The sequence below is a fragment of the Microcebus murinus genome, chromosome 16 (genome assembly GCF_040939455.1).
Source record: "Microcebus murinus isolate Inina chromosome 16, M.murinus_Inina_mat1.0, whole genome shotgun sequence".
NCBI lineage: Eukaryota > Metazoa > Chordata > Mammalia > Primates > Cheirogaleidae > Microcebus > Microcebus murinus.
In genome coordinates, this window is record NC_134119.1 from 21,709,976 (window position 1) to 21,734,116 (window position 24,141).

Here is a 24,141-nt window from a genome sequence, read left to right on the forward strand (position 1 = left end):
CCTTGTCATTTGAGACAACAGCAGAAGCAGGAAAGTCACTCTCACCTTCCTCTCGCCTTTCTCCCCTGAGGCAGGCGTGAAATCATGAAACCGAGCTAACCTTCCTCTAAAATAGGTCTTAAGACCCTCATTCCAGGAGGTTCCTGTTTATACCTGGAGGAAAGGAATGTGCTTATCTCTGAAGACTTAGGGGCACAGAGAAGAATCTGATAAGTTCTCCTTGGTGTACTTCTATTAGATCATACCTCCCCACTTTGTCCAATCATACTTCTGCACAACTGTCCTTCTCCATCAAACCTCAGCATAAAAAGAAATAGCTTTCCCTGTTTCTTTGGGTCTTCATTTTGGAAGGCTGCCATGTCATGTAAAACTTTTAGTAATTAAATTTGTATGTTTTTTCCTTGTTAACTTGTCTTTTGTTATGGGGTCTCAGCCATTACCTAGTGATAGGTGAGGAAAAGATAATACTTTTTCTCCCCTATACCATCATCCTGGTGGCACAGGTACCTAACCTAAATCCAGCTTACCTGGGAGAAAGACTTGGATATGCATCTAACTGAGTCCTTGGCCTTCTCTGAAAGTTGTACAAGTAGATAAAAGTAGTCAGTTACATAATAGATGTGTCCTTTTCACAACAGGTGTGAACTATATGCAATTCTTGATGGTGATAATTTTTTATTTAAAAGATGAAAATTTCATATGGCTTACCCTAATATTTTGAATCTCTTGAAGCTCAGATCCCCATAGAGGTCTAAATATTATCAAGTCCTTTCACCATTTCAATTATGAAGAAAATGAACAAACAAAAAACAGATTGAGTTGAAATGAATTGTACCTAAAATCCTTTTTGATGCTAGACATCTACAATGAGTTTGGCAGTTGCAAGCATTCTGCTAGTCCCTGGAGAAAGAAAGATAAGTAAAATATGGTCCCCGACTTCAAGAATGCTTAGTAAGAGAGACAGACACATTAAGTAAAATGTGGAGGCAGTGTAATATGTGTAGGTTAGTAGTCGCACAAAGAATTTATCACCTCTTTGAATGGGTCGAGAAAGCTATCAGAGAGGTGGAGATTTCTCATATGAGTTCTGAAGGATGAGCCTGCCAATCAAATGTATTGGAACAAATGCATTTCAGGAAGAAGGAGTAGCATATACAAATCATGAATAGAATAGTACCTGGTGGGGAATTGTAAGTGGTTTGCTATGGCTAAAGCTTAGGGTGTGTATAGTAAACTGGTAGAAAGTAAGGGTGTAGTAATTAGGCAAGAACCAAATTATAGAAGACCCTATATTTCATTCTAAAGAATTTCCTTTATTCTAGAGTGGGAAGTCATGGAAGCATTTTAAACACAGGTGAAACAGGATCTGATTTATATTTTTAAAAGATTCGTCTATGACCTCAACTATGGGAGAGGAAAAAAAGAAAAAAAAATAGAAAAAAACGCTAGAAGAAAACTGCCAAAAATACCAACAGCAGTTGCCTCTAGGTGATAGAATATTATTGTGTTTCTTCTTATAGCAGAATGCAGTCAGCTGTTATTTTATGGCAGTGGTAAAGTTTCAGACATATAAATAGATGTCAATTGAATATTTTAATTCAAACAAGGAAGAGTAGCCACATTTGGTCCCATCCTTTCCCTTTATCAACTGTTTACTTCAAAAGTGACCATCCTATAAATCCAGAAAGTACTAAGACACACACTTTGGAAAAATCAAGTTAACAACCATTAAGTCATGTTAGCCCACAGAAGACCTCATGAAAATGTCAGTTCTGCATCTTTGGGAGGGTCAGCCAATTAGCCACCATATACGTCTCATTGATTTTGAAAGGAACCAACTCTGAGTCTAAATTAAGTTATAATAAGTTTTACATTTTACTTTGCCTTACAGGCAAACATCAATTTAATCATACCCTCTCCCCAGTCACCTCAAATTCAAGTACAATCTAAGAAAAACAATGCGTTTACAATGCAAATGAGGCTTCAAAATTCACCTACCCAGCCCTTCTGAACAGATTGGTGGCCCAAGGCCCCTGCTCCACAGAAAGTCTGGAGCCAACACCACCTTGCAAGGGCCCAAACAATACATGATAGAAGCAGAGGCATGCAAGGCTTGGGTCAAACTAGTCTGTTTAAAGGAAATGAGCAAAGCAAATGACTAGTACTAAGTCCAATCACTATTGCATTTATAACAATTAGAAAGTTATATGTAGAAAGCCTGCCAAAAGCACTTCATTAAGCAAAAACTGTTACTACATGAGACCCATCTGTAAAACAAGAATAAAAATAGCAGCACCCTTATAAGGTTGTTGTGAAAAATTAAATAATACACATAAAGTACTTAGAAGGATGTCTGGCACACAGAGAGTACTCAATAATTTATAGTATCATTATCATTATTATTATATCTCATAACTTGCCTCTTCCTAACTATTCCAACTCATAAATCCCAAAGATGTTCTTACTAATGTCAACGAACATTTACTCAATACTGCAATTAAAACAAAATAATTATTAGAATGTTTTGAGAGAAAAGATAAACAACACTTCTTTACCTCTTCATATCTGTCAAAAACTGCTCCTTCTTGCAAAAAGGAAGGAACTTCCTTCTGCCAGTTAAATTCATAAGGTTTGGCCATGATTATATTCAAGACCTAAAATTGAAAAAGAATATCCTATTAGTATATAAAATCAAGAAACAAATGAGAATCAAAGGTTCAACACCTTGTATTTATGGATATTTGCAAAAGCTTTTCTTTAAATATGTGGAATAAGTCCTTTTTTTTTCTTCTTTCCTTTGTCTAATTCCCAACTTTCCTTCTCCTTGGCTCTGAACCTGGAGGGATAGCATCATCAAGAAATACCAGATGTGGGAAGTTTCGCTTCCCTCTCCAAATCCTATGAAATGAGAAGATGTACATATTTTCTTAATCTAATGGTATCAGATAAAAAGGAAGACAAAAAGAATATTGAAGATTTGAATATCACACTTTAATAGAAACAATTTAAATAACTCAACATAACATAATTTAAATAACATTACTTAATGAGCTTAATCCACTCTCGTTCATATATATCTTTTCTGGTTTTTTTCCTTTATATCTCAGTAACTCACATGCATGTGACAGTCTCAAAACCTGATCAAGATTAGGCCCCAGAGGAAATCTCAGTGTTTTTCAAAAGGCAGAAAGTATGCTGGCCATGATCACTGACCACAACTAGGAAACTTATAAATTCATGACAGACAGTACATAATGTCTATATACGTAGAAATGAAACATAAACACACACACCCCTAAATAATTCTTGAGTTAAGTAGAAATTAGAAATGTTTTAGAAACCAAAGATGAGAGACTATCATATACTAAAACCTATATGTGTAATGTGTAGCCAAAAACTAGAACGTAAAAGCAAAGTTGTTTTCTGAATGTCCAAATACTATACACACACACACATACACACACACACACACATGTATGTATGTATATGGCAAGTACTGGGGGCAAGAGTGAGAGAGGGAGTGGGGGAGGAAGGAAGTGAGCAGGAAGCAGCAGCAACTGTAGCACAAACTCACAATGAAAAGTGGGACATAATTAAATGATTAGAATGTGAACACTGTAAAAGAATACTACGTATAATTAACCAAGATATTTAAAAATATAAATAAAGTGTATACTTTTCAAAGTTAAATTAAATCTGGCTTAAATTAGCACAGCTATTATAGAAAACAACATGAAGGTTCCTCAAAATACTAAAATTAGAATTACCATATGATCCAGCAATCCCACTTCTGGGTATTTACCTGAAAGATCTGAAATCAATAAGGCAAAGAAATGTCTATACTCCCACATTCAATGCAGCGTTATTCACAATAGCCAAGTTATGGAATCAACCTAAGTGTCCATCAACGGATGAATAGATAGAGAAGATGTGGCATTCATACACAGTGGAATATTATTCAACCTTAACAAGGGAAGAAATTCTGTGATTTGTGGTAACTCGGATGAAATGGAGGACATTATGCTACATAAAATAAGCCAAACACAGAAAGATAAATACATATGTTCTCACTTACATGTGGATTGTGTAACAACTGAACTCATAGACGCAGAGAATAGAATGGTGGTTACCAAAGGCTGGGGCCTAGGTAGGGAAATATCAGGAGATGATAGTCAAAGGATACGAAGCCTCAGGGAGATAGGAGGAATACATTTAATTTTGTGAGCTCTTTTGCATAACAGGGTGAATATAACAAGCATTCACACACACATAAATGCACAGCCTCCACCCAAGGCAGCTTAGACACAAGCTTCTGGAGTAGATGAGGTGCATTCATGCATTCCATGCTGTAAAACAGATCTGCAGAGAAACACAGACCTGCAGAGACCCTCAGTAACCAACTACAGGGAGCTAAGTGTTAGCATGAAAGACAGATTATAAAACAATACGCTGGCCTGCCCGATTGATTTGCCAGACTGCGAAGAACAGTGAGTGAAACATCTCTCCTCTGCAATGGAGAGGTGTGTTCTACGATCATCTCACTCCTACAAATGCATCCCTTTCAATTTTTTTTTTTATTTTAAAACCAACAAGAGCAGGCGTCCTCAAACTGCGGCCCTCCGAGGACATTTATCCAGCCCGCCGGGTGTTTTTGCCACCGCTGCCTGTCCTGCTTAGCAGCCCACTCACCCCGGGCCCACAGTGCGCATGTGTGGAATTTGCACAGCACTCTCCAATGGCCCTCCAACAGTCTGAGGGACAGTGAACTGGCCCCCTGTTTAAAACGTTTGAGGACCCCTGAACAAGAGGATTCTGATATAAAAAGTTTGTATCAAAAATGAAAATGAAAAGAAAGCTTCTGTCAATTTGCATCTTTCACTGGTTTAACTCGGATTACTCCCAGGATCAACATAAGTACTGAGGACATGATGTTTCTCAGACCTCACTACAATCCTTTCTACTAAAATATTCTTCCCTACCTTGGGGACCGATTTCATTATAATGGTCTCATTTTGTGAAGGACATTGAGGGTGTGGGAGGCCAATGGAAGGAGGAGGGTAATCCTGACCTTAATCTCTTCTGTACTGGATGTGGGAGCTCATTTCATTGCTTAGTTTTTCAGAGATTTGGGGTACAAAACAAGGTAAAAGGCATTTTGGCAAAATGACATTGGGGTACATAGAATTTTTCAAATTTTAAAATGGGGATGGGGTACTGTTCTCTGTGCAGTCTCTGCAATACTGCCTAAGGCCTGGCATTAGGGGCAGTGGCTGGCTTATTTTACATAGATGGTACAACAATGACCTACAGACTAGAAGATGTTGACCCGGCCAATTGTGTTTAACAACATTTTGATCCAGGTAATTGATTTGAAAATGGGAACAAATGAAGATACACGCTGTAGTCCAACCGACTGCAGAGAAAGTTAAAGGAACAAACAGTTACTTTTTTTGAAAAGCATGAAGGGGAAGAATTGGCCACTCTATAAATATATCCTTACTGCAATTATCTCAGATCCCCACCCACAGCCAACTGGTAAACAACATTTTCATTGTACCATGCCAAAGGTTCCCCTTCTCAAATTCTCCAGCTTGCCTTCCAAGGCCACATTTATGAGATACTTCAAGGTTTCGTTGCCTCCTCTGCATCCTAGAACAGCGCCACTTCACCCTACAGAGCCCAAAGGAAAGGACCCACCTTCTCCTTCAGGAACACAGGACGGGAAGGAAAATTTACACGGTTAAAGAATGGATGCAGAACCCTGCACCTCTTGCAGTGCAAACACCTTGAGCAGTTGCTGGAAGGAGGCCAGTGGACTTTTAAATAGTCTCATTGTTTCTAGATCCTTATGCAACTGGATAGGATTAGCTATTGCACCGAGGGCAGAGGGAAAAAAAACTCCAAGGACTAAAAAGCTTGGGAGGGAGGAGACAGGAGACAGCCAGAGTCCTAGAAGGCTTTGTTTCAGAGCAAGTAACAAAAAATTCCTTCTACAGAAGATGATGGGAAACTTAGCGAGTCAGGAGGTGTACAAGGGGCCCAAGGTAGACTGTCAAAGGACCAAATATTCAAGTAGGACAGGTGCATCACCCATGAAGATGGCCTTCCATCCCTTTGGTTGGGGTGAACCAAGGAAGAGCAGCTATTTGGTTTTTTGGCCTTCTCTGACCCAAGTCCTTAAACCTGCTTTCTCACCTCCCTTGATAGACTTACAAGGTAATCTTCAAGATTTACCAGACCACCTGTCTCAGATGTGCTGGATTGATTACAGAGTCAACAGTGTCCTCCACAACATCCTTGGCCAGTTTCAGTCAAAATTTGGCATGGGATTTTTTAATGCTTGGCATATGCCTCATGTTCCGGTACAGAGTGGACACAGGGCACTATGTGAAACTGGGTATATCTAAGGTCCCTGGGTTTGACAAGCTGAGTAACAACCCCACAAAGATACCCACATTCTAATCTGTGGACCCTGTGAGTGTTACCTACAAGAGTAAAAATGGACTTTGCAGATATGATTAAGTGAAAGATCTTGAGACAGTAGATTATTCGAATCATCTAGGTCAGCCGTAGATATAAGCACAAGTGTCCTTATAAAAGGAAGTCAGAGAGAGATCTGCCTTAGGCAGAAAAGGAGGCGGCAATGTGACTATGGAGGCCGAGACGAGAGTGACAAGGCCACAAATCAAGGAGTGTTGGCAGCCACCAGAGGGTGAAAGAGGCCAGGAACAGATTCTTCCCTGGAGCCTAAAGGGTACATGGCCCTGAAGACACCTTGATTTTAGACTTCTGACCTCCAGAATTGTGAGAGAATAAATTTCTGCTATTTTAGGCCTCAAATTTATGGTAACTTTTACAAAGTTTCACAATATTAAGGTGGTACAAATATTTTTGATTATATGGACCACTTTTGTAATGCTTGAATCTCAGCTAAAGGTGTGCCTGTTACCCAAATAGTGTTTGTAGTACCTATTAGGTAGGTTTTTGCCTGTATTCCTCCTCCTCCCTCATCCCTGGTTGATTTCCCCTGAGTTTCACTTCCCTCTGTGCACCTGTATGCTCATCTGTTAGTTCTAATAGTGAGTGCATGCGGTATTTGTTTTCAATTCTTTAGATACTTCACTGAGGAGAATGGTCTGCAGTTCCATCCAGATTGTTGCAAGTTTATGGTAATTTTTACAATAGTCTAGGAAACATACACACTTGCCTGACTGGAGCTGGATATCTTTCCTAAAAGACCTAGAAAGTTCCAAATCTATACGGAATGCAGTAGACACTGCTCTGATTTGAAAAGAATGGTCAACCAACACGTTTATTCCACTGAATCACCAAAGACAAAGAAAAGCACAGAATAAACTTTATCTAGAAATGAATCCAGATAATTCCTGTCCTCCTATTTCAAAGCCCTTTTGAGGAGTAAAGATAATATTTTTGCATTATAGCCTTCCCTGGGTTCTAGATGCCTTTTAATAATTTTGCATCTTACCAATAAATACAAACTTTAAACCCTGCAGCTTCCCCCAAGCCAACCAAAACATTCTCTACTTATTTTCATTTGTGAACAAATGATTTCATTTGAAAAAGCATTTGCTTCCACTTGATAACATATAGCTTTCAAGTGAATAAAAATGCACCATGACTCAGTTATAAATTTTATTAAGTGTAACTTTTATCTTTTAACTTCAACCTTAACAGCAAAAAAGTTCCATAACAAATTAATCCCTTTCCCATCCAACCATACAAATCCCATTAAACCAAATAACCCACGACCTTAAATGACCTCATGATGGAACAACCAAGGTTGTTTTCCAGAACATAGGGAGTAGAGATAAAATTTCCACTGACCAAGAGTAAATTAGTTGAATCTATCAAGTACATTTCAGTGCCTTGCTCTTCAATCTTTAAATAAAATATCCTTATATTTCTAAAACCACATCAACAGCTATCATCAGATTATCCAGAGCTTTTAAATAAATGGCTTTACTTCAAGTAAGCATCCAATTTGACACTGATATATTGTATCATTAATGATAATTTTCCCCATTTGCTAAAAATACCTTCATTTTCATCTAGTCATTAAATAAACTTTTCAAAAAGCATATAAAGAGAGCAGGACTAAGAATATGACAACAAGCGACACTGTTGAGGTGTTAATGTAAGGGCATTATTGTATACTTTGATGAAAAAGAATTTTGCAATACATGTTTATAGCCTTAAAACGTCCATACTCTTTGGATATAGTAATTCTACCAGTAGGAATTATCCTATGTAAATCCATTCAAAATCTATCTACAAATATAATGTGTTATTTACAATAGAAAAATATCAGCCTTATATAAGCATCACTAAGAAATTGGTTAAATAAACTACAGTATTTAAATATTGTGACCATTAAAAATAGGTTAGAGGAATAGTTATTTGCTAAACAATAGCAAATTTACAAGAGTTTCTAGAAATATTCATAGCTCTTGTCAAACAAATATAAATGCTCTTAACATACTGTTAAGCAAAGAAAAAAACAGGCTATAAAATTGCATGCAAATCTGATCCAAATATTTAAGTGCTATACATACTGCTCACATATTTTTTTTAACAAAGGAAAAAGACTAGGAAGACATATACCAAAACACAAAGAGTAGTTATGCCAAGGTGATAAAATTTAGGTGATTTTTATTTTCTTTAATACTTTCTGTATTTTAAAATATTCATAGTGACCACAATGTTTATATTCAGGAAAAAAATGTTCTCTAAAGTATAAGGAGGATGACATTTTAAAACCTATTTTATTTCTCTTCCTATAAATCAGTTTTTAAATAATGTCTTTGTTTCCTACCAGAATTCTTGGCAAGAAAAAAATAGCAGGAAGAGACTAATAAATAAAGCTATAAAATGTTCTCCTTTTCCTTTCAGGATTTAAAACCGTGACTGCACATCAAGACCCTTCACACACCGTTATGACTGATTCTGATTCACTACTTAGTAAGGAGTTACTTAATAATACTAACACTTGGTTATTAACTCTGAAACATCTGGTATATTTTGAAATACAACTGATTATGATGGTGCTGGACTACAAGATATCTATGGCCTTGTCATAATCTATCTATTATACAGTAACACCTGATTAAAAATAATTTCCTAGCGTTTATTTAAAAATCACAAATCATATAGGAATAAAATGAGAACAGAAGGCAAACATCTGTTATTTATCTCTGTCTCCTCACCTCAGTATTAATCACAATAGAGAGGCAAGTGTACCATTCTTAAAATTTAATCATTAAAAAATTAGATCAATACAAATGTTAAAATGTATTACCTTTATAAATTTATTCGATGACACTCATGATCAGCTTATAGGTTTCACTGTGTATCAGGATTTTTCTAAAACATGCCTCACATGCTTACTTACCTGGGGTATCTAGAGAACCAACTTAATATGAATAGAATGAATAACTGTCAATATATTATAGGAGAGAAAAAGTAAATTGTTTTCTCACCCATCACAAAGCTCGTGGCTGAGACTCTTAGAACAAAAGACAGATCAACAAGAGAAAAGCATACAAATATATTTAATGTTAGTATTATGTGACACAGAAGCCTTTGGAAATGGAGACCCATAAAAACAAGAAAATTTGTATATTTTTATGCTTAGGTTTGATGAAGAATGGACAGTCATGTAGAAGTATAACTGGAAAAAAAGAGATATGATCTCATGGTAATAAATTGGGAGAACTGAGCAAGGCCTGTTTAGATTCTTCCTGGCATCTCCGTGTCTTCATTCCTTTCCTCCAGGTATGTGTGTATAGTATGTGCAGCTGTGTGTGTGTGTATAGTAGAAGCCTGGGGAAAGAAACCGAAATATATACTTTAACTGGGCTTTACTCTTTCATGAATAACAAACTTGTTTTAGTAGGGTCTTTATTTTACACATTATAACTATTCTTCAGAGTAATGGCATCTTCTTTCTCATCTCTTACGCCTCTGAAATAAAGTACTTCTGTTCTTCCTAAGAGATACAGCAAAGAGCAGAAGGCATTTTACTACTCCAGAGTATTTAAAATACACAGAGTTAACTTCGTCAGCCCTGAGGAATGCAAAATCCCAGAAAAATAAGAGGATTAGGCCATCCTGAAATGCAAATAAACAAAGGACCAGATAGTAAGGGATTTTTTTTCCCCTCTCTCAAAAGTAGAAGAACTTGTGACTGTTCTCAAGGATAGAACTAATAGACCGCAGGGTGGATGTGTACAGTTTACCATGCACACAAGCACCAGCTTCTCCGTTGGTGATGTTAGCCATTCTCAGTAATATTCAGGGAGAACTCAGCCCTTCTCACTCCCAGAACAAGGGTTCTGATAAGGTCTGAGGAAATAGAAAACAAAATGGCAATATACTCAGATTAAGTACAATTTTAGGTAGATGTCACAAACTATACAATATGGGTCTTTCTTAGATTTTTGTTTCAAGGTGTTCTTAATCCAGGGCTTCCTGGCCAGAAAGGAGCCTTTGTCCTTGGAATGTCCAGGGGTTCCAGGGTGTAGACCAAGAGAATGGGGACTTAGGTTGACCTTCCCCTCAGCTTTAGTTTCTTAACTGGAATACCCTTTGAACTACTGGTAGAAGGTTCTGGATAGCCAAGATGGGTTCTCAAGCCAAGAGCACAGGAGAAAGACCAGAGAAAGTTTAGGTCCCATGAGCTTGCCTTAGATTAGTAGTTCTCAAAGTATGGTACCCAGACAGCAAATATCACCTGGGAATGTCTCAGAGATGCAAAAATCTCAGGCCCCACTGAGACTTTCTGAATCAGAAACTCTAGGGGTAGGGCCCAGAAATCCAAGGTATATCCAGGTAGCCAGGTAATTCTGATGCTAGGTAAGGGTTTGAGAATAACCACCTGACATCAAGTCTTCATCCAAAAGGAAAATGGGGGAAGGGTGAAGAGTCTTTTAATCATCTGTGGCCTGGGCAAGCTCACCAGGGAAAGAGACTTGCTAGGCATTGGCATTAAAGCCCAGGTAAGTAATAAAGACAGTCCACTTGCCTAGAATGCACACTGCTCCTGGAAAGGCCTTAGAAAATCGAGGCTACACAAACTGGGTGCTGGTACTTGCTTTCCAGCCAAGACAAAGAGTAGACACTGAGGGCCTGAAACAGATGGGTAATTTCCTCAACCATTTTTTTTTTCAAGCTTCATCTTCAAGGGTTAAATCTGAAGAAACCAGTGAAGTAGGACAGGCAACTTGAAGCAAGCAAATAAAGGATGACAGAGTCATAACCGAACACTCAGCCAACACATCTATTTAATCTGCAATGTAGACACCACAGTCACTTAACAAGTAACTTCGAGCAGTTCCCTCTTTTGGCCCAAACCTTTATGTTCCCTGTTAACTAGAAGCTACGAATGCTAATATTTCTCCTAAGAACTCAGGAAGAAAATATTGGGTGAGTAAAGATTCAACCAGACATTTAAGGAGCTGCGATTAACAAATGAGTTGAGAAAGATTATGTTAAACACAAAGGTTCTAGAAGAGTTATGCCCCTGGCTGGGTTAGCAAGCAGTGTCATCTCTCACCACTTTTCCCTGCGCATTCTTTTCTCTGGAGTTAGCAGCCTTGATTCATTGCCCCCAGTACTCAGCCTTTTGCATATATCTCTTCCCTTCTCATTACTGAACCTGCATCCTAAACTTACTAGTTATTCTTTAGAGAAACTGGGTTAGGTGCCACTACTCCTGCATTTTCACTTAAGCACCCTGTACTTCCCTCGCTGCAGAACTCACCACACAACGTGGTAAACAGCTATTTGTGCGTCTGTATCTTCGCTGCACAATGGATTCTGTGAAGGTCAGAGCTTTGTTCACTATTGCAGTGTCCAGCACGTAGCAGGCACTCAGTAAACGATGAACGAATGAAAGGATGAATCAGTGAGTATTTTACTTTACAGAGGAGCTCCCAAACAACCCTAAAAGCAGGCAAGGCAGAAAAGACAATAAACTCTTCTCCTCTTATCCAAATGCACGTTTCAGTACCATTTTTGCATGTATCTGCTCTCCTCTCCAGTATCTTAACACATTGTTCACAGTCTTTTGTTCTCAACCCATACCCTGCTGCTTAGTTGGAACCTAGCCCATAGGATAAGTTTCCATTCTTTACTAGGTTCAACAGCCTGATTGTATCTATGAATTATTTTTAGGCTATACATCCCAACTGCACCTCTTCAATGCCCTGTACCCCAACGCAGGCCTCTGACCACTGACTTCCAGTGAGGACTGCTCAGATTGGCATTTGGGTCCTTAAGGGGGGCCATACTCCCTTACACGACCCCATGGGGTGTGTGGTATTCTTATTCCTAGAGGCTGCCTGCCTCTTTAGAGGTGATCTTCTGGGCTGCTCATAAGGTCCTCCTATCTCTTATGTCCAGCCCTCTGTATTTTGCCCTTCATTTGCCCTTGGACTGACTCTGCCACAATTATTAGGCAAAATATCACCAACATGAATCATACTTGTGAAGAGGGAAAGATCTTTTTAGAGACCTGATTTTGCCTTAATTGGACTACTGCAAAGAGAAGATTTTTATTTTATCTTTGCTTGAATAATCCATCTGAAGTTTGCCTCAGGCATTAGTTAGTATGGAGTAAGTCTGAGGATTGCAAGTTGGGTTTTCAGAAAAACAGGGAACGTGCTTTGGATAGGAAAGGGCACAAATTCAAGGACTCAAAGCATCTTTTATTTTGAAAACTATTTTCTTATTAAAATAAACATATACACACAATGGGCTCTTAAATTTAATCATGATGCTTTCTATTTAACATTCTCCCAGCTGTTTTATAAATAGGTCTTTGCTATTATTACACAGGAGTCATAAAAAGAGGATAAAGCATAAGATCATGCATATTAGAACTGAGTCCAGACCATATAAGGAGTATATAAAATATTTCTCCTTAGCTTTTTGAGCTAAAAGATATCCAAAATTAACAGTCTCCATATGTTTATACACACATATGGACCTTTGTCACAAGTCAAAGAGATGTAACCTAAATAAATTTCAAATCTCACACATAGTCAGGTATCTCCTTATGTGTTCAAAATTTTTCCACCTCTTCAAAAGCTTAAACTAAAAACAGAGATGGAAGTAATAAAATAGAAAACATTACATGGAATTTAAAGTTTAGAGAGGTTTAGGTAATTTTTTATTCATGCAAATTCTTTTCAAAGTCCCCAAGCCTTTCTTCTTGTTTCTGTGTTTTGTTTTTTTTTTTTCAATGCACAAAAATATAAGCAGTCTAAAAGGAAAAAGCAGCAAAATCCTTAAATCTCAGTTAACTTATGAAAGAAGTGTTATCTTTTCAGCACCCCTCCCCCCAATTTGGCATTATTAATTAACTATTATTTCAAACAAAGATGGGAAACTTACTGTGCAAATTGGTTTAAATGAGAGTGCACATAAAAACTAGGTATACATATTAGCTGTTGTCCTTGGCTTTGTCTGATAGACAAGCAAGGAGACTGAAACTGAGTCTGTTTCATTCACTTCAGAAATATCAGCACCAGTGTTCACATAACTTGAAATAAATTTTCTAATGTGGCATTAGAAAAGTTAGAAGGATACAAATTTTATGGCTCTAGAAGTAATTTGGCCATACTTAAAAAATGAGTCTGACTTCAATAATGTATGAATCACTGTTTCCACAATTAATATTAAATTAATATGACCTATACAGCCTGCTGGAATAGAAACAGAAAGAAAATCGGAGAAGGATGACCTGGATTCCAGTTCCAGCTCTGCCTGAACTAGCTGTGTGACCTTAAGGAAGCCCCTTCACCCCTTGAGCCTTTGTTTCCTTGTCTGTAAAATACAGAGGCTGAAACAGTCATTTCTCTGATCGCTTCTAGCTTACATTAGTTTGACGAAACATTATTTGAGCTCCTACTAAAAGTAGATGTTATTTAAGAACCATGTATCTCCTTCCTGAAATATATTTTATTTCCTAAACGAAAGCCACATTCAGGTGGGTCCAAGTTAAGATTTGAAACAATGCATTACTATTGTGTAATGAAGAGTAAATGACACAGTAATGACATGGTGGCATTTCTAGAACAACTCTTCAGTATCAAAGCACACTTTCAAGATGCCAAACCCTTGCCCAATTCTTGTAAGGTCAACAGTCTTCAAATAATCGTCTCTTTCATAAGATGTGTGCTTTTATTGGATTATTTTAAAACATGTTTGCTTCCATTGCTTATACAGAAACTGAAAAGCATCCCTCACTCTAGCAAGGCCCAGAGGCAATGGGAAGGATATCAGAGGTCAGAGAGTCGGATGTGAAGCGATTCCCAAGAGTTTACATTCTGTTTTATTTTAGCAAATGCCTTTAACTTCTAATTCAAGCCATACCAGCCATCTGGGGGAAAAGACAAAGGAAACAGAACTTCTTTAAATTCCTTGCCCCTTGTTAGACAAGTCTTTGGTTCTCCCAAGTGTCAGTACTAATAAGCAAAGTTACTGATATTTGCTTTGGTCCTTGCGTCTGCAATCAATTATTGTGTCTCTGATGGGAGAAAGGTTGACCCAAAATATTCTAAAATGCTACAGGACTACAGGCCAGTTTCAAAGACACACCGGAAAGAAGTCAACAGCCTGACCTAGAGACCAAGAAGATGACATTCTCATTAAGCAGGAAAAGCTGGACTTTCTGCAGTAATGAGAGATGAAAGTCACCATTTGGCTCTAAAAGCTTGTGCTAGGGGACATTTACCACTGACATACCAAGTTTCTTGCAGCCTGCACAATAAGGGTGTCCAGCATTGATGTCATGTTTCACAATTCACCAAGTATTTTTTACCTACTCTAAGTTAGAAATCATAACCCAATTGATCAGACGTGGAAAGTAAAGCTCAGAAAGCTTAGAATCCCTCGAATCTAGTATAACTATGATCTTAAACCTTTTGACTCCATACTCTGTGTGACCTTGGTTCATGTGATGAAATCTCCTTAAATTCAAGTAAAACACTGTGAAAATACGGCCTCTGACCAAAACAAGGAAAAGTCATCATTTCCTGGGATTGTATTTAAGCTGCTTTAATAAGAGGTAGTTAAACCAAAAATAAGGATTGCCTCAATAAAGGAGATGGCCTCACAAAATAATTATTCCCTTTAAAAAGATCACTATGTTTTTAATTTTTAGCTTTATTTTTAGAGCATTCTAAATCTGATAGATAAAACTTAGTTCTATAAAAACATCAACATGCCACTTGGTCCATGACATTAATTGGCCCACGATGTTATTTTGGGAATATTTGTAGGGGACATTTTAACAAAATTAAATGTGGTTGCCTATATTTAATACTGGTGAAATCACAAGTGTGATTAAACCACTCCAAATATTTTTATTTTTATTCTGCCCTATTTGAAACCAACCCCCAAGGTAAAACAAGAAAGGAAATAGCATTCAGTTATGACCATTACATGAATGATAACATTAAATCAGGTTTTGTGGACAAAACATCTGTCATTAAATTAATTATTTTGCCCTGAAGTTGTAAAGGAAGAAGGCTTATAATTAAGGTTTATCTTGACCACCTATATCACATCCTCCCATCACCAATTTTCTTGAAAAAAAGAAAAACTTTGCTTCATATCACTATTTCCTATTGACTCACTATAAATGTCTTAAAATATGGAATCTATCTCAAATATTCTGTTCAAAATGTCTTTTTGAATGGCTGGACCTTGTTGTTTTCAAGCTTCATGTCCTTATCTTGGTCCTGATCTTTCTCAACTGCTCTAGAACTTAACTCCCACTTTGAGCATGTGCTCTACTGATCCTCCCTCCACCTCCTCTGCCCTTTGTCTTTTTTTTTTTTTTTGCACTCAGTATTCTTCCCTCCCAGGGTAATCCTGTGGTGTCGCCATTCTCCTCTCCTTTCCAGAACTCCACTCTCTCTTTTTTAGCAGCCTCCTAAGCATCGTCACCAGGCTCCTTCCAATATTTCAGACATACAAATACGTCCTGAGCAGAGTTCACTGCTAGGAAAGGACTGCTTGGAAGAATGGGTCAAATTACCAAAATCCATGTCAAAGTAAGCAATGGAAGGATCTTCACCGAGGTGTAAAAGAAAAACAAAGGCCTTTTAGTGTGAAAAACATCTGAACCCAGAGGCAGGGACACTAGAGTAGAAAATGCCCCTAAATGTCCCACAACCCAATTCCCATTTGTATCCATCCAGTCAGTTACCAGGCCCACAAAATTCATGTAAAAGATGGTGCCTATATTTCTATTTGCAATGCACTTGATATTTTAAGATTTAGTGGCAAATAAAAAGGCAGTCATAGTGGGGGGGGGGGGAGGAGAAAAACACCTGAACTTTTGATGAACTTTAACCACAGTGAGCTAAAATGGAGGGGTAGTTAAAACCTTAATGCACTCTTGGGGAGGTCACTGATCAAGGGATAAAACAATATTAGCAAACTTTTGGATCCCACCATTGGAGTATGTTTAACATTTCTGTGCCACAATTATAAGAGAAGATCCACAAAACATAGAGGGCTGGTGAGGGATATGGAAGTTACACCACTTAAGCAACCGTTGATGAAAGAGGATTCTAGGGATTTCAGAGTTAATCTGAGCTCTTCCTATAATGGGATGAAACAGAGGCCAAGAAAGCTTAGGTGAGCTGGGCAGGATGCCACCTCTCTACCGGTGGAGCTGCAACAGAATCACATCCTTAACCACTTCTGGGCCTTCTGGCTAACAGAAAGTGCAGAACCACATCCATGAACTGCCAGTCCAAAAGCCACCCCGTCCCCATTTGGACTCACAGGCCAGGGCAAGAGAGATGCCTTCTATTGTAGGTGGGTGTATTTGGAAATGGGTGTATTTGGAAATCACCTATGTGGAAGAAGGAATAATATAGATATTTTGTGTTCATTCAAATTAAAAACTATGTATCAAAAATCAGTGGTCTTGGGAGTGTAAATTTTAAATCAACAACAGGAAAGTGAGAATTATTTTACAATGAAGTGTAGATGCTTCCACAGAGTAGATGCTTCCATTCGCTTAAGGATTTTAACGTCCCTTTGTTCTTGGAGGTTATAAAGGGATTGCTGCACGGTATGAGAGATGGGATTAAATGCCCCTATAATGTCTTTTCAAATAATAAAGCTGAGTTGGTGCATGTCATTAGGATAGTATCAGCCTCTTTCCAAATTCCTCTGAACCAAAGAAAATTTAAACATTCCCTTACTTCAAACATGCAGTGAAATGTGTTTTGATGCTTATTCTGTATAAGAATATTGATTAAAAATAAAATTCAAGTGGTAAGCAGTTAGATGCAGAGTGATTAATTGTTTGGGGAATGCCTGACCAATTTTGCATTTGCAAATCGTCTTGGAGCTAATAAAAAGCACAACTTTCTACTCCTTAAACTGCCATCATATTCTCTTTGATTTGTGAACTTGAAAGAGACTCTTGAAGAGTCAATCCATCAAATAAGCCACAAAAGGCAGTTCACAAAACAATGATTCACAGTGACTACACTTCCTAAGATTTTTTTTTTCATCCTACATCAGACTGACAAAAAACATTATGAAGCTATGGGTTTCAGATTTGGTCATTTTTGGTCATCTACATGCCAGTCTCTGGGAAACAAAGAATTTCAATTTCAGGATACCAGCCAACATTTTAATTTTGGGAAGCTGCAGTTTGCCTGCCAAAGATTCATCATTTTATTTTATAAACTGAATATGGTATCCTGACTTAACACTTGTCATAAACCATTGAACACAGCTTTGCTGCTAAATAGCTGTTATCTGCCACCCATCCTTAATAGTATTTTTAAAATTAAATACCTGAAACTTATGGATGAAATGTTCTATCTTGTTAACTTTTAACAGTATGGAGGCTATTAGAATAATCAAGACAACAGCCACCTCAGTGGCAGTTACACGACACCAGAAAGTGGCCATGCTCACCACTATACCACCAATGCACTCGAGTTAAATGACACTGGTGCAAAAGGAAAGTATCTCTTTGAAAATTCTGTCTGTTCTCTCTTTAGTTTAAAAATATGGAAATTACTGTTGCTTGGCTTAAAGGGAAGAAAAACACAAGAGATCTGAAGAAATGAGATATTATATAAGATAAACCATGAAATGCAGATAAATCATACATACTCTCTTTCAAGAAAGTTCCCATCTCTTCTTCTTCAGTTTATATCACAAAGTAATTTTATTAAGGCTTTATGGAAAGGTCACTACTGCATTTCTGTAATATTAAAATCTATCTTAGCATACAGAAATCCCCCATGAGCCTGAAATATTAGTTCAAGACTAAGTTTATTAAGGTTTGGCGTGCCTCAATATTAACTTTCTCCAAATATTACAGTCATTTTCAAATCAGATAAGCAGTGGGATATAAAACTGTGGCTCATAAAAATAAAATCAAGAAAATGGCATCATTGCATATTAGTTCTTAGAGATTAACTTTAAATATACTCTAAAATTGTGAAGGAGCTTATCAAAACAATTCATTCTGTACTGGCACTTTCATTTCACAAAGGAATCAGACAGAAACATGGTTAAGGTCTTTGTAGCATATATCAAAGTAAACTGATATTTTAGGACAAATTCAAATTCAAGTGCCAGTAATAACTTTAGTTATAGTCACAATCCCTTCTGTGTCCTAATACCTTTATCCATGAGTTGATCAATGAGTAGACAGAGAAATGTTTGGCATAAGCAGACCTGAGTATCTGAGTTTGCTCCATCTACTATCCTAAATTTTCTAACATGTATTCTAGGAAAGGTATAAACTTTATCTGATATAATCAGGTAGCAGAAACCAGTTATTTGGCAATGTGTGACATTACTGTCATGATTTTTTTTAAAGCAAAATCTTCACTTGTTAACAAACATACTTAAAATTATGATGCTCGTTGGTTAAAAAATAAAATTAAAAAAGCACTACCTGAAGTTTACAGAGCACTCACTATCTCGAAAGATCCATCATAAATCGGGCATTTTTTGACTCATAGAACAGAGCCCTGGCAAAGACTGAAGAAGTTGCTTGGCCCACAGCCAGGTGTTAGGAAGGTGACCGTGAAACCCTTCCCAGTTAGTTGATCACCAGGGGATGGAAAGTCTATACGCAGACACCGATGGCTCTTCAAAATTCCCTCCTACTAGGCCTCAGGCCCTCATCCCTTCATTTAGTTCTCTGTAGATTTTAACAGTTGATTAGAATCCTGAGACATGACTTCATGAACAGAGGATTCTAATCAACTGTGGCATGGCCTTAAAAGACTTTTAACTCCCATTTGCATTTTGTGGTTTTACTTTAAACAAGACATAGGACCTCAGGATACATTCTTAGTTACCTGCAAAGCAGTATGTCACATTCCAAAGCTGAAGTTATTGGCCACAGAACCAGCATTTTCTTTCTGGGCTTCATGAAAGCAAAATGTCGGTCCTGAATGACTTTTTGACAATGGAACAGAAGGCTTTAGACCTTGAGAAATGGATGCTAAGTATGTAAACCCAGAAGCCAAAGAGCCTTCCCTAATTGCTACCTTCCAAATTTAAATCTGTCCCTTCCACCAGCCCCATAACAACCCCCTTGTATGCTAAATACTTCACCAAAACTTCTACAAAGGAAGTGTGAATGTTTACAGGTGGAGACATACCCAAATGTGTTAATTACATTTTTAGCCTATTTGATTATTTATAAATTACCCAACTGTAGCCATCTACATCCAAGAAATAAAAAGTAAATGGGGGAAGAAAACCTTAAAAAAAACACTAAATTCCAGGCTAATTTCAAATACTTATCAAAATATATACTTAGATATAGACACATGGATTCAGTTTAGTGGCAAAAGTGCATACAAAGTGGGAAGGACTAATGAGGACTGATGTCAAGACCTGCTTTGACCAATAACTGTGAAAGCAAAACAGAATCCCACGAACAATATTTCAAGCAATTTTCCCATCTGAAAACAGATATGCTTAAGACGTCACTTTGAAGGAGGCTCCCAAGGTAATAAAATGACACAAATGATGTACATAGAAATGTTCTCCCTATACATTTATGGCATTGTTCTATTTCACAATGAACTGAAACTATTTTAGCAGCTGCAAAGCATTCTAAGCTCTGCAAGTGAGTGCTGGATTTGGCCTTGGCCAGGTGCCATAGACGCTCATCTATTCACTAGCTATATAAAACCACACTTACTCTGGTCTTTAGTTTCCCAGTCTGTGAAATGGATTAGAACAGATGCTCCACAAAGCTCCTGCAGGATCTAAAACATTTTTTTTTTTTGCTTGCTTTGTTTATGCCTCTAAAGCATACATATGTGGATCATATATTTTCAAACTTTCAACCAGGAGAACTGTTAATTAGGTCATAGAGAGTGGCAAATGTCCTCTCTAGCGTAAATTTATTTAACTATTTTATTATCAAAGAGGAACCTCAGAAACCAGGTCCATATTGCAGTAATAAATAAGCATGTACCCAGACATATCAATTTATTATAGAGGAGGCACCCTAAATGGATTTCTAGATTTCCTATGAATTCTAGTACTAGGAGGATTATCTACTATCCCAAAGGGGATGGATATCAGGCTTTATTTACTTAAGGCCACAGAAAATAAAAATGATAATTCAAATTTTTCTTTGACTGAACAATGCCCACCATAACCCACTATTAGTTACATGAAACCAGTAAGTTGGCTATAATCAAATTATCTTGAAAATAAATGAACGTGTTCATTGAAACAAGGCTGGCTTGTCTTGTTTAAATAATGCCATTAAGAACTGACTATAATTACATTTTTAAAAACACTAAAACTTTCTAAATTGTTTACATTTATATGTTACTTTGGAAATAAATTAAAAAAAAAATTATTCCTACCAAACTTAGAAAGCTCCTGATTACTGATGGTTTTCCTTATAGAAAATGAGTAAGAAATAAACCATCTTCTTGCAGGATGTTTTTATCAAGCCGAAAGTCAGGGCTCTACCCTCTAACACCCCACTGATAGCTCTGTGACATCAAGGCCATTGTAATTTAAATAACTGCTTATTGCTTTTTATTTACAACATAGAGTTCGTTGGGCTTTACCAAAACAATTTAAGCAGAGCTCTCTAAACTGAGTCTCAAAACTAACCTTTTGAGAACCTAAATTATGATAAAAGCAATACATAAATATGGGAACACATTTTTAAAAGGATTATATCTGGTGCAATGGCAAGCACTACCAGTAAAAGCTATATAGCCTATTTGTCTTTATTTCCCATGGAAGAAGGTATTTCTACACATGTCAGAATACCAATTGCATCTATTTTCACAGATGCTGATGATTTGCTACACAGAGTCAATCTTGGAAATAGATTTCTCACAGGAGGGAACATGGTGAGAAACCTGTTTATTGTTGGAAGAGAGAGAGAGAAAAGATCATAGGAAAGACACACGCTTCCCCCTCTCTTGCGTCTTATCTCCCCAAATCCATATAATTCTTGATACTTTTGATTCTTTATCTTTTCCTTATATAACTCCCATCTCCCTCAGGATATAAGCCTGTCTATACAAGGCACTGATAAGGCCTTATTTTATCAACCCTCACCTCTCTCTCCCCTCACCCCCTATTCCCTCTTTAAGAGCTCACTTGACTCTAACCACCTGGACTTTCTTGTGCACCTCATAGAGGCCATTCATAATTCTGCCTCAGGGCCTTTGCACACACCATTCCCTCAGTGTAGACTGTTCATCCTTCAATATATGCATGGCTCAGGGCTGCGGATCGCAGTTTAAATGTCACCATTTATGAGAGGCCCTTCCTGACCACTCACTCCAGAATAGGATCCCAGCACCACCAGGGTCTCTAGTTTTCCTCATGGGCTCTATTTTTCTACTTAACTTTGCTCGCTTGGCCTGCTGCTCACCTTCTGCTGTATAGCCTGGTGCCTAAGTTTCATGGAAGACAATTTTTCCAGAGAGAATGGGGGGAGGCAGAATTGGGGATGGGGGAGGCGGAGCTCTGTGGCCCAGTTCCTAACAAGCTACAGACTGGTACCAACCTGCGGCTGGGGCTTGGGGACCACAGCCATACATGACAGTGGCCTGAAGTGCTGTGACTCCGGGAGAGAAAACAATTAAATGGAACATTAAAATATATACTACAAGGGGACAAACTAGGACATTAGGATTAAATATAGCCTCCTCCTTCTTTATCAAGGGACTATTTATTAATTATTTCACTGTTTCCCTACTAGATTAGACATCATATAGAATTCTATAGTAAATAAGGCACAGACACCACACAAAGGAACTCAAATCTAGCAGAGCAGAAGAGGTAGGTAGACTACTCAACATAAGCAACATATACCATTTTACAGGCATTTAGAGAAAGGAGAGATAAGCCCTGCCCAGGCAAGACAAGGGCAGGAAGGCCTCCTAGAGAAAGCTTTTAAACTTGGCCTCAAAGGATAGGATTCCTTATTATGTGAAATGCAACATGTAATGTTTGAGAGGTTGAAAGACTATATGTGATCAGCAGACAGAAGGGAAGACATCATTTTGCTTCTGAAAATTTAAACCACTTCATGTAACCCTTCCCCAAATCCCTAACTATTAGATGACCAGCCTTCAATCATGTAAGAGTTGAAGATGGAAATTCACGATGTATTTGAATATGTCTAACTCTGAATGGCCTGAATGGATTTTGTTAAGAGAAAGTAAGTGAGACACATGTAATACCTAATTGCACAGAAGTCTTTATTTACTTAAACCCTTGGTGGAGGGAGGGAAGATATGACTATTTCCAGCGAGTGGGCTCTGCCTGAAGATGAAGTGTGTCCTTTCTTGGGGGACACATTTACTGCCCCTTCTCTAGGCATGGCAGACCATTTCCAAAAATGGCCATAGAGTCTTCTCCTCCCTGTATGATGCCCCTTTGCAATATGATGCCGCAGCTTCTCCCGTCAAGATATGAGGACTTATTTCTCCACAGGAATCTTAAATATGGGTTTAAGTATGTGATTTGTTTGATATAAAAAATGAGAGGCATGAGAAACATTTGCACAATGGAGTTTTCTTGCTTGCTCCTGTTTGGAACCCTGAGATTACCATTTTTAATAGAATAAGAAAGTCTACTAGAAGATGAGAGGCCACGTGGAGAAAAGTATCAGTTAACCAGCTGAGGCCCCAAATATGTGAGTGAGGCCATGCTAAATCATCCAGTCCTGGCTGAGCCAGACCAAACCAGAAAAACTGCGCAGTCAACACACAGAATTGTAAGACATAAAACATAATAGCTTTTTAAGTCCACAAAATGGGAAGGCTTGTTACACAGCAAAAGCTAACTGATGCATCTGCTAAAATAAGTATGAATGGAATAAGAATTCTCTGTATGGCTCTAGGAAATGAGTGAGCATTGTGATCATGTTATGTAAATATTATTAAACAGTGTAAGGAGATCCAGGGAAGAAGAAAGGAAATCCAGAAAAGGGGGTGGCAGGAGTGGTAATTAGAAACTAGCAAAGCAATCCAGGGTAAAAGTGTGAGAGTACACTAAAACTAAGGTCAGCCATCTGTGATTCTTTAAAGGACATAAAACAGTAACATCACTTTTCCTGATGACATTAATTATTATGAACACAGATATGTCTACTTTACTCTGAGTAACTTAACAGAGAGAGGAGTGTATCTTATTTGTCTTTGAATCTCTCTTACTTGCTTCTCTAAACCTGTGCCCAGCAGTGGGACTGGTACTATAATAGATGATTTGAGAATTTCTGATGAAGGAGTGAATAATATAATGAAGAAAGGAATGACTTGATCATCATGCCATGGGATAACAAAGTTGTGCATCTATGTTTTATTTTATATCCCTTTTGATGCCAGCCTTTGCTCTCTCCCAAGTTGTTTTTTATTTATGCCTCCTATTTTCTTTGGAGGAATAATTAAGGCAAAGATTATGTGATACATACAAATCACTAGGCTCTGAGTGAAGGCTTCTGGATTTTATAATAGCATTTTACAGCAGGGACTGCATAACAGCCTTTTACAACATTTGGCTGTATTTTTCGCTTCTGGATATTTTACTTTTTGTTTAACTTGGAGGGCTGATATTGTTAGTAAATTGATA

At 37.7% G+C, this 24,141-nt stretch overlaps 1 protein-coding gene across 6 annotated transcripts in view; it reads right to left on the reverse strand.

The window, feature by feature from the left end:
* The window catches only part of PLCB4 (phospholipase C beta 4), a 360,059-nt gene that overhangs the window by 139,486 nt on the left and 196,432 nt on the right, over window positions 1-24,141 (reverse strand). For all 6 annotated transcript variants that reach the window (XM_076010932.1, XM_076010929.1, XM_076010931.1 and 3 more), the window contains one exon: window positions 2,556-2,654. In XM_076010932.1, the coding sequence (XP_075867047.1) occupies window positions 2,556-2,639 (84 nt within the window). In that variant the 5' untranslated portion in view covers window positions 2,640-2,654. The remainder of the gene's footprint in view (window positions 1-2,555; window positions 2,655-24,141) is intronic.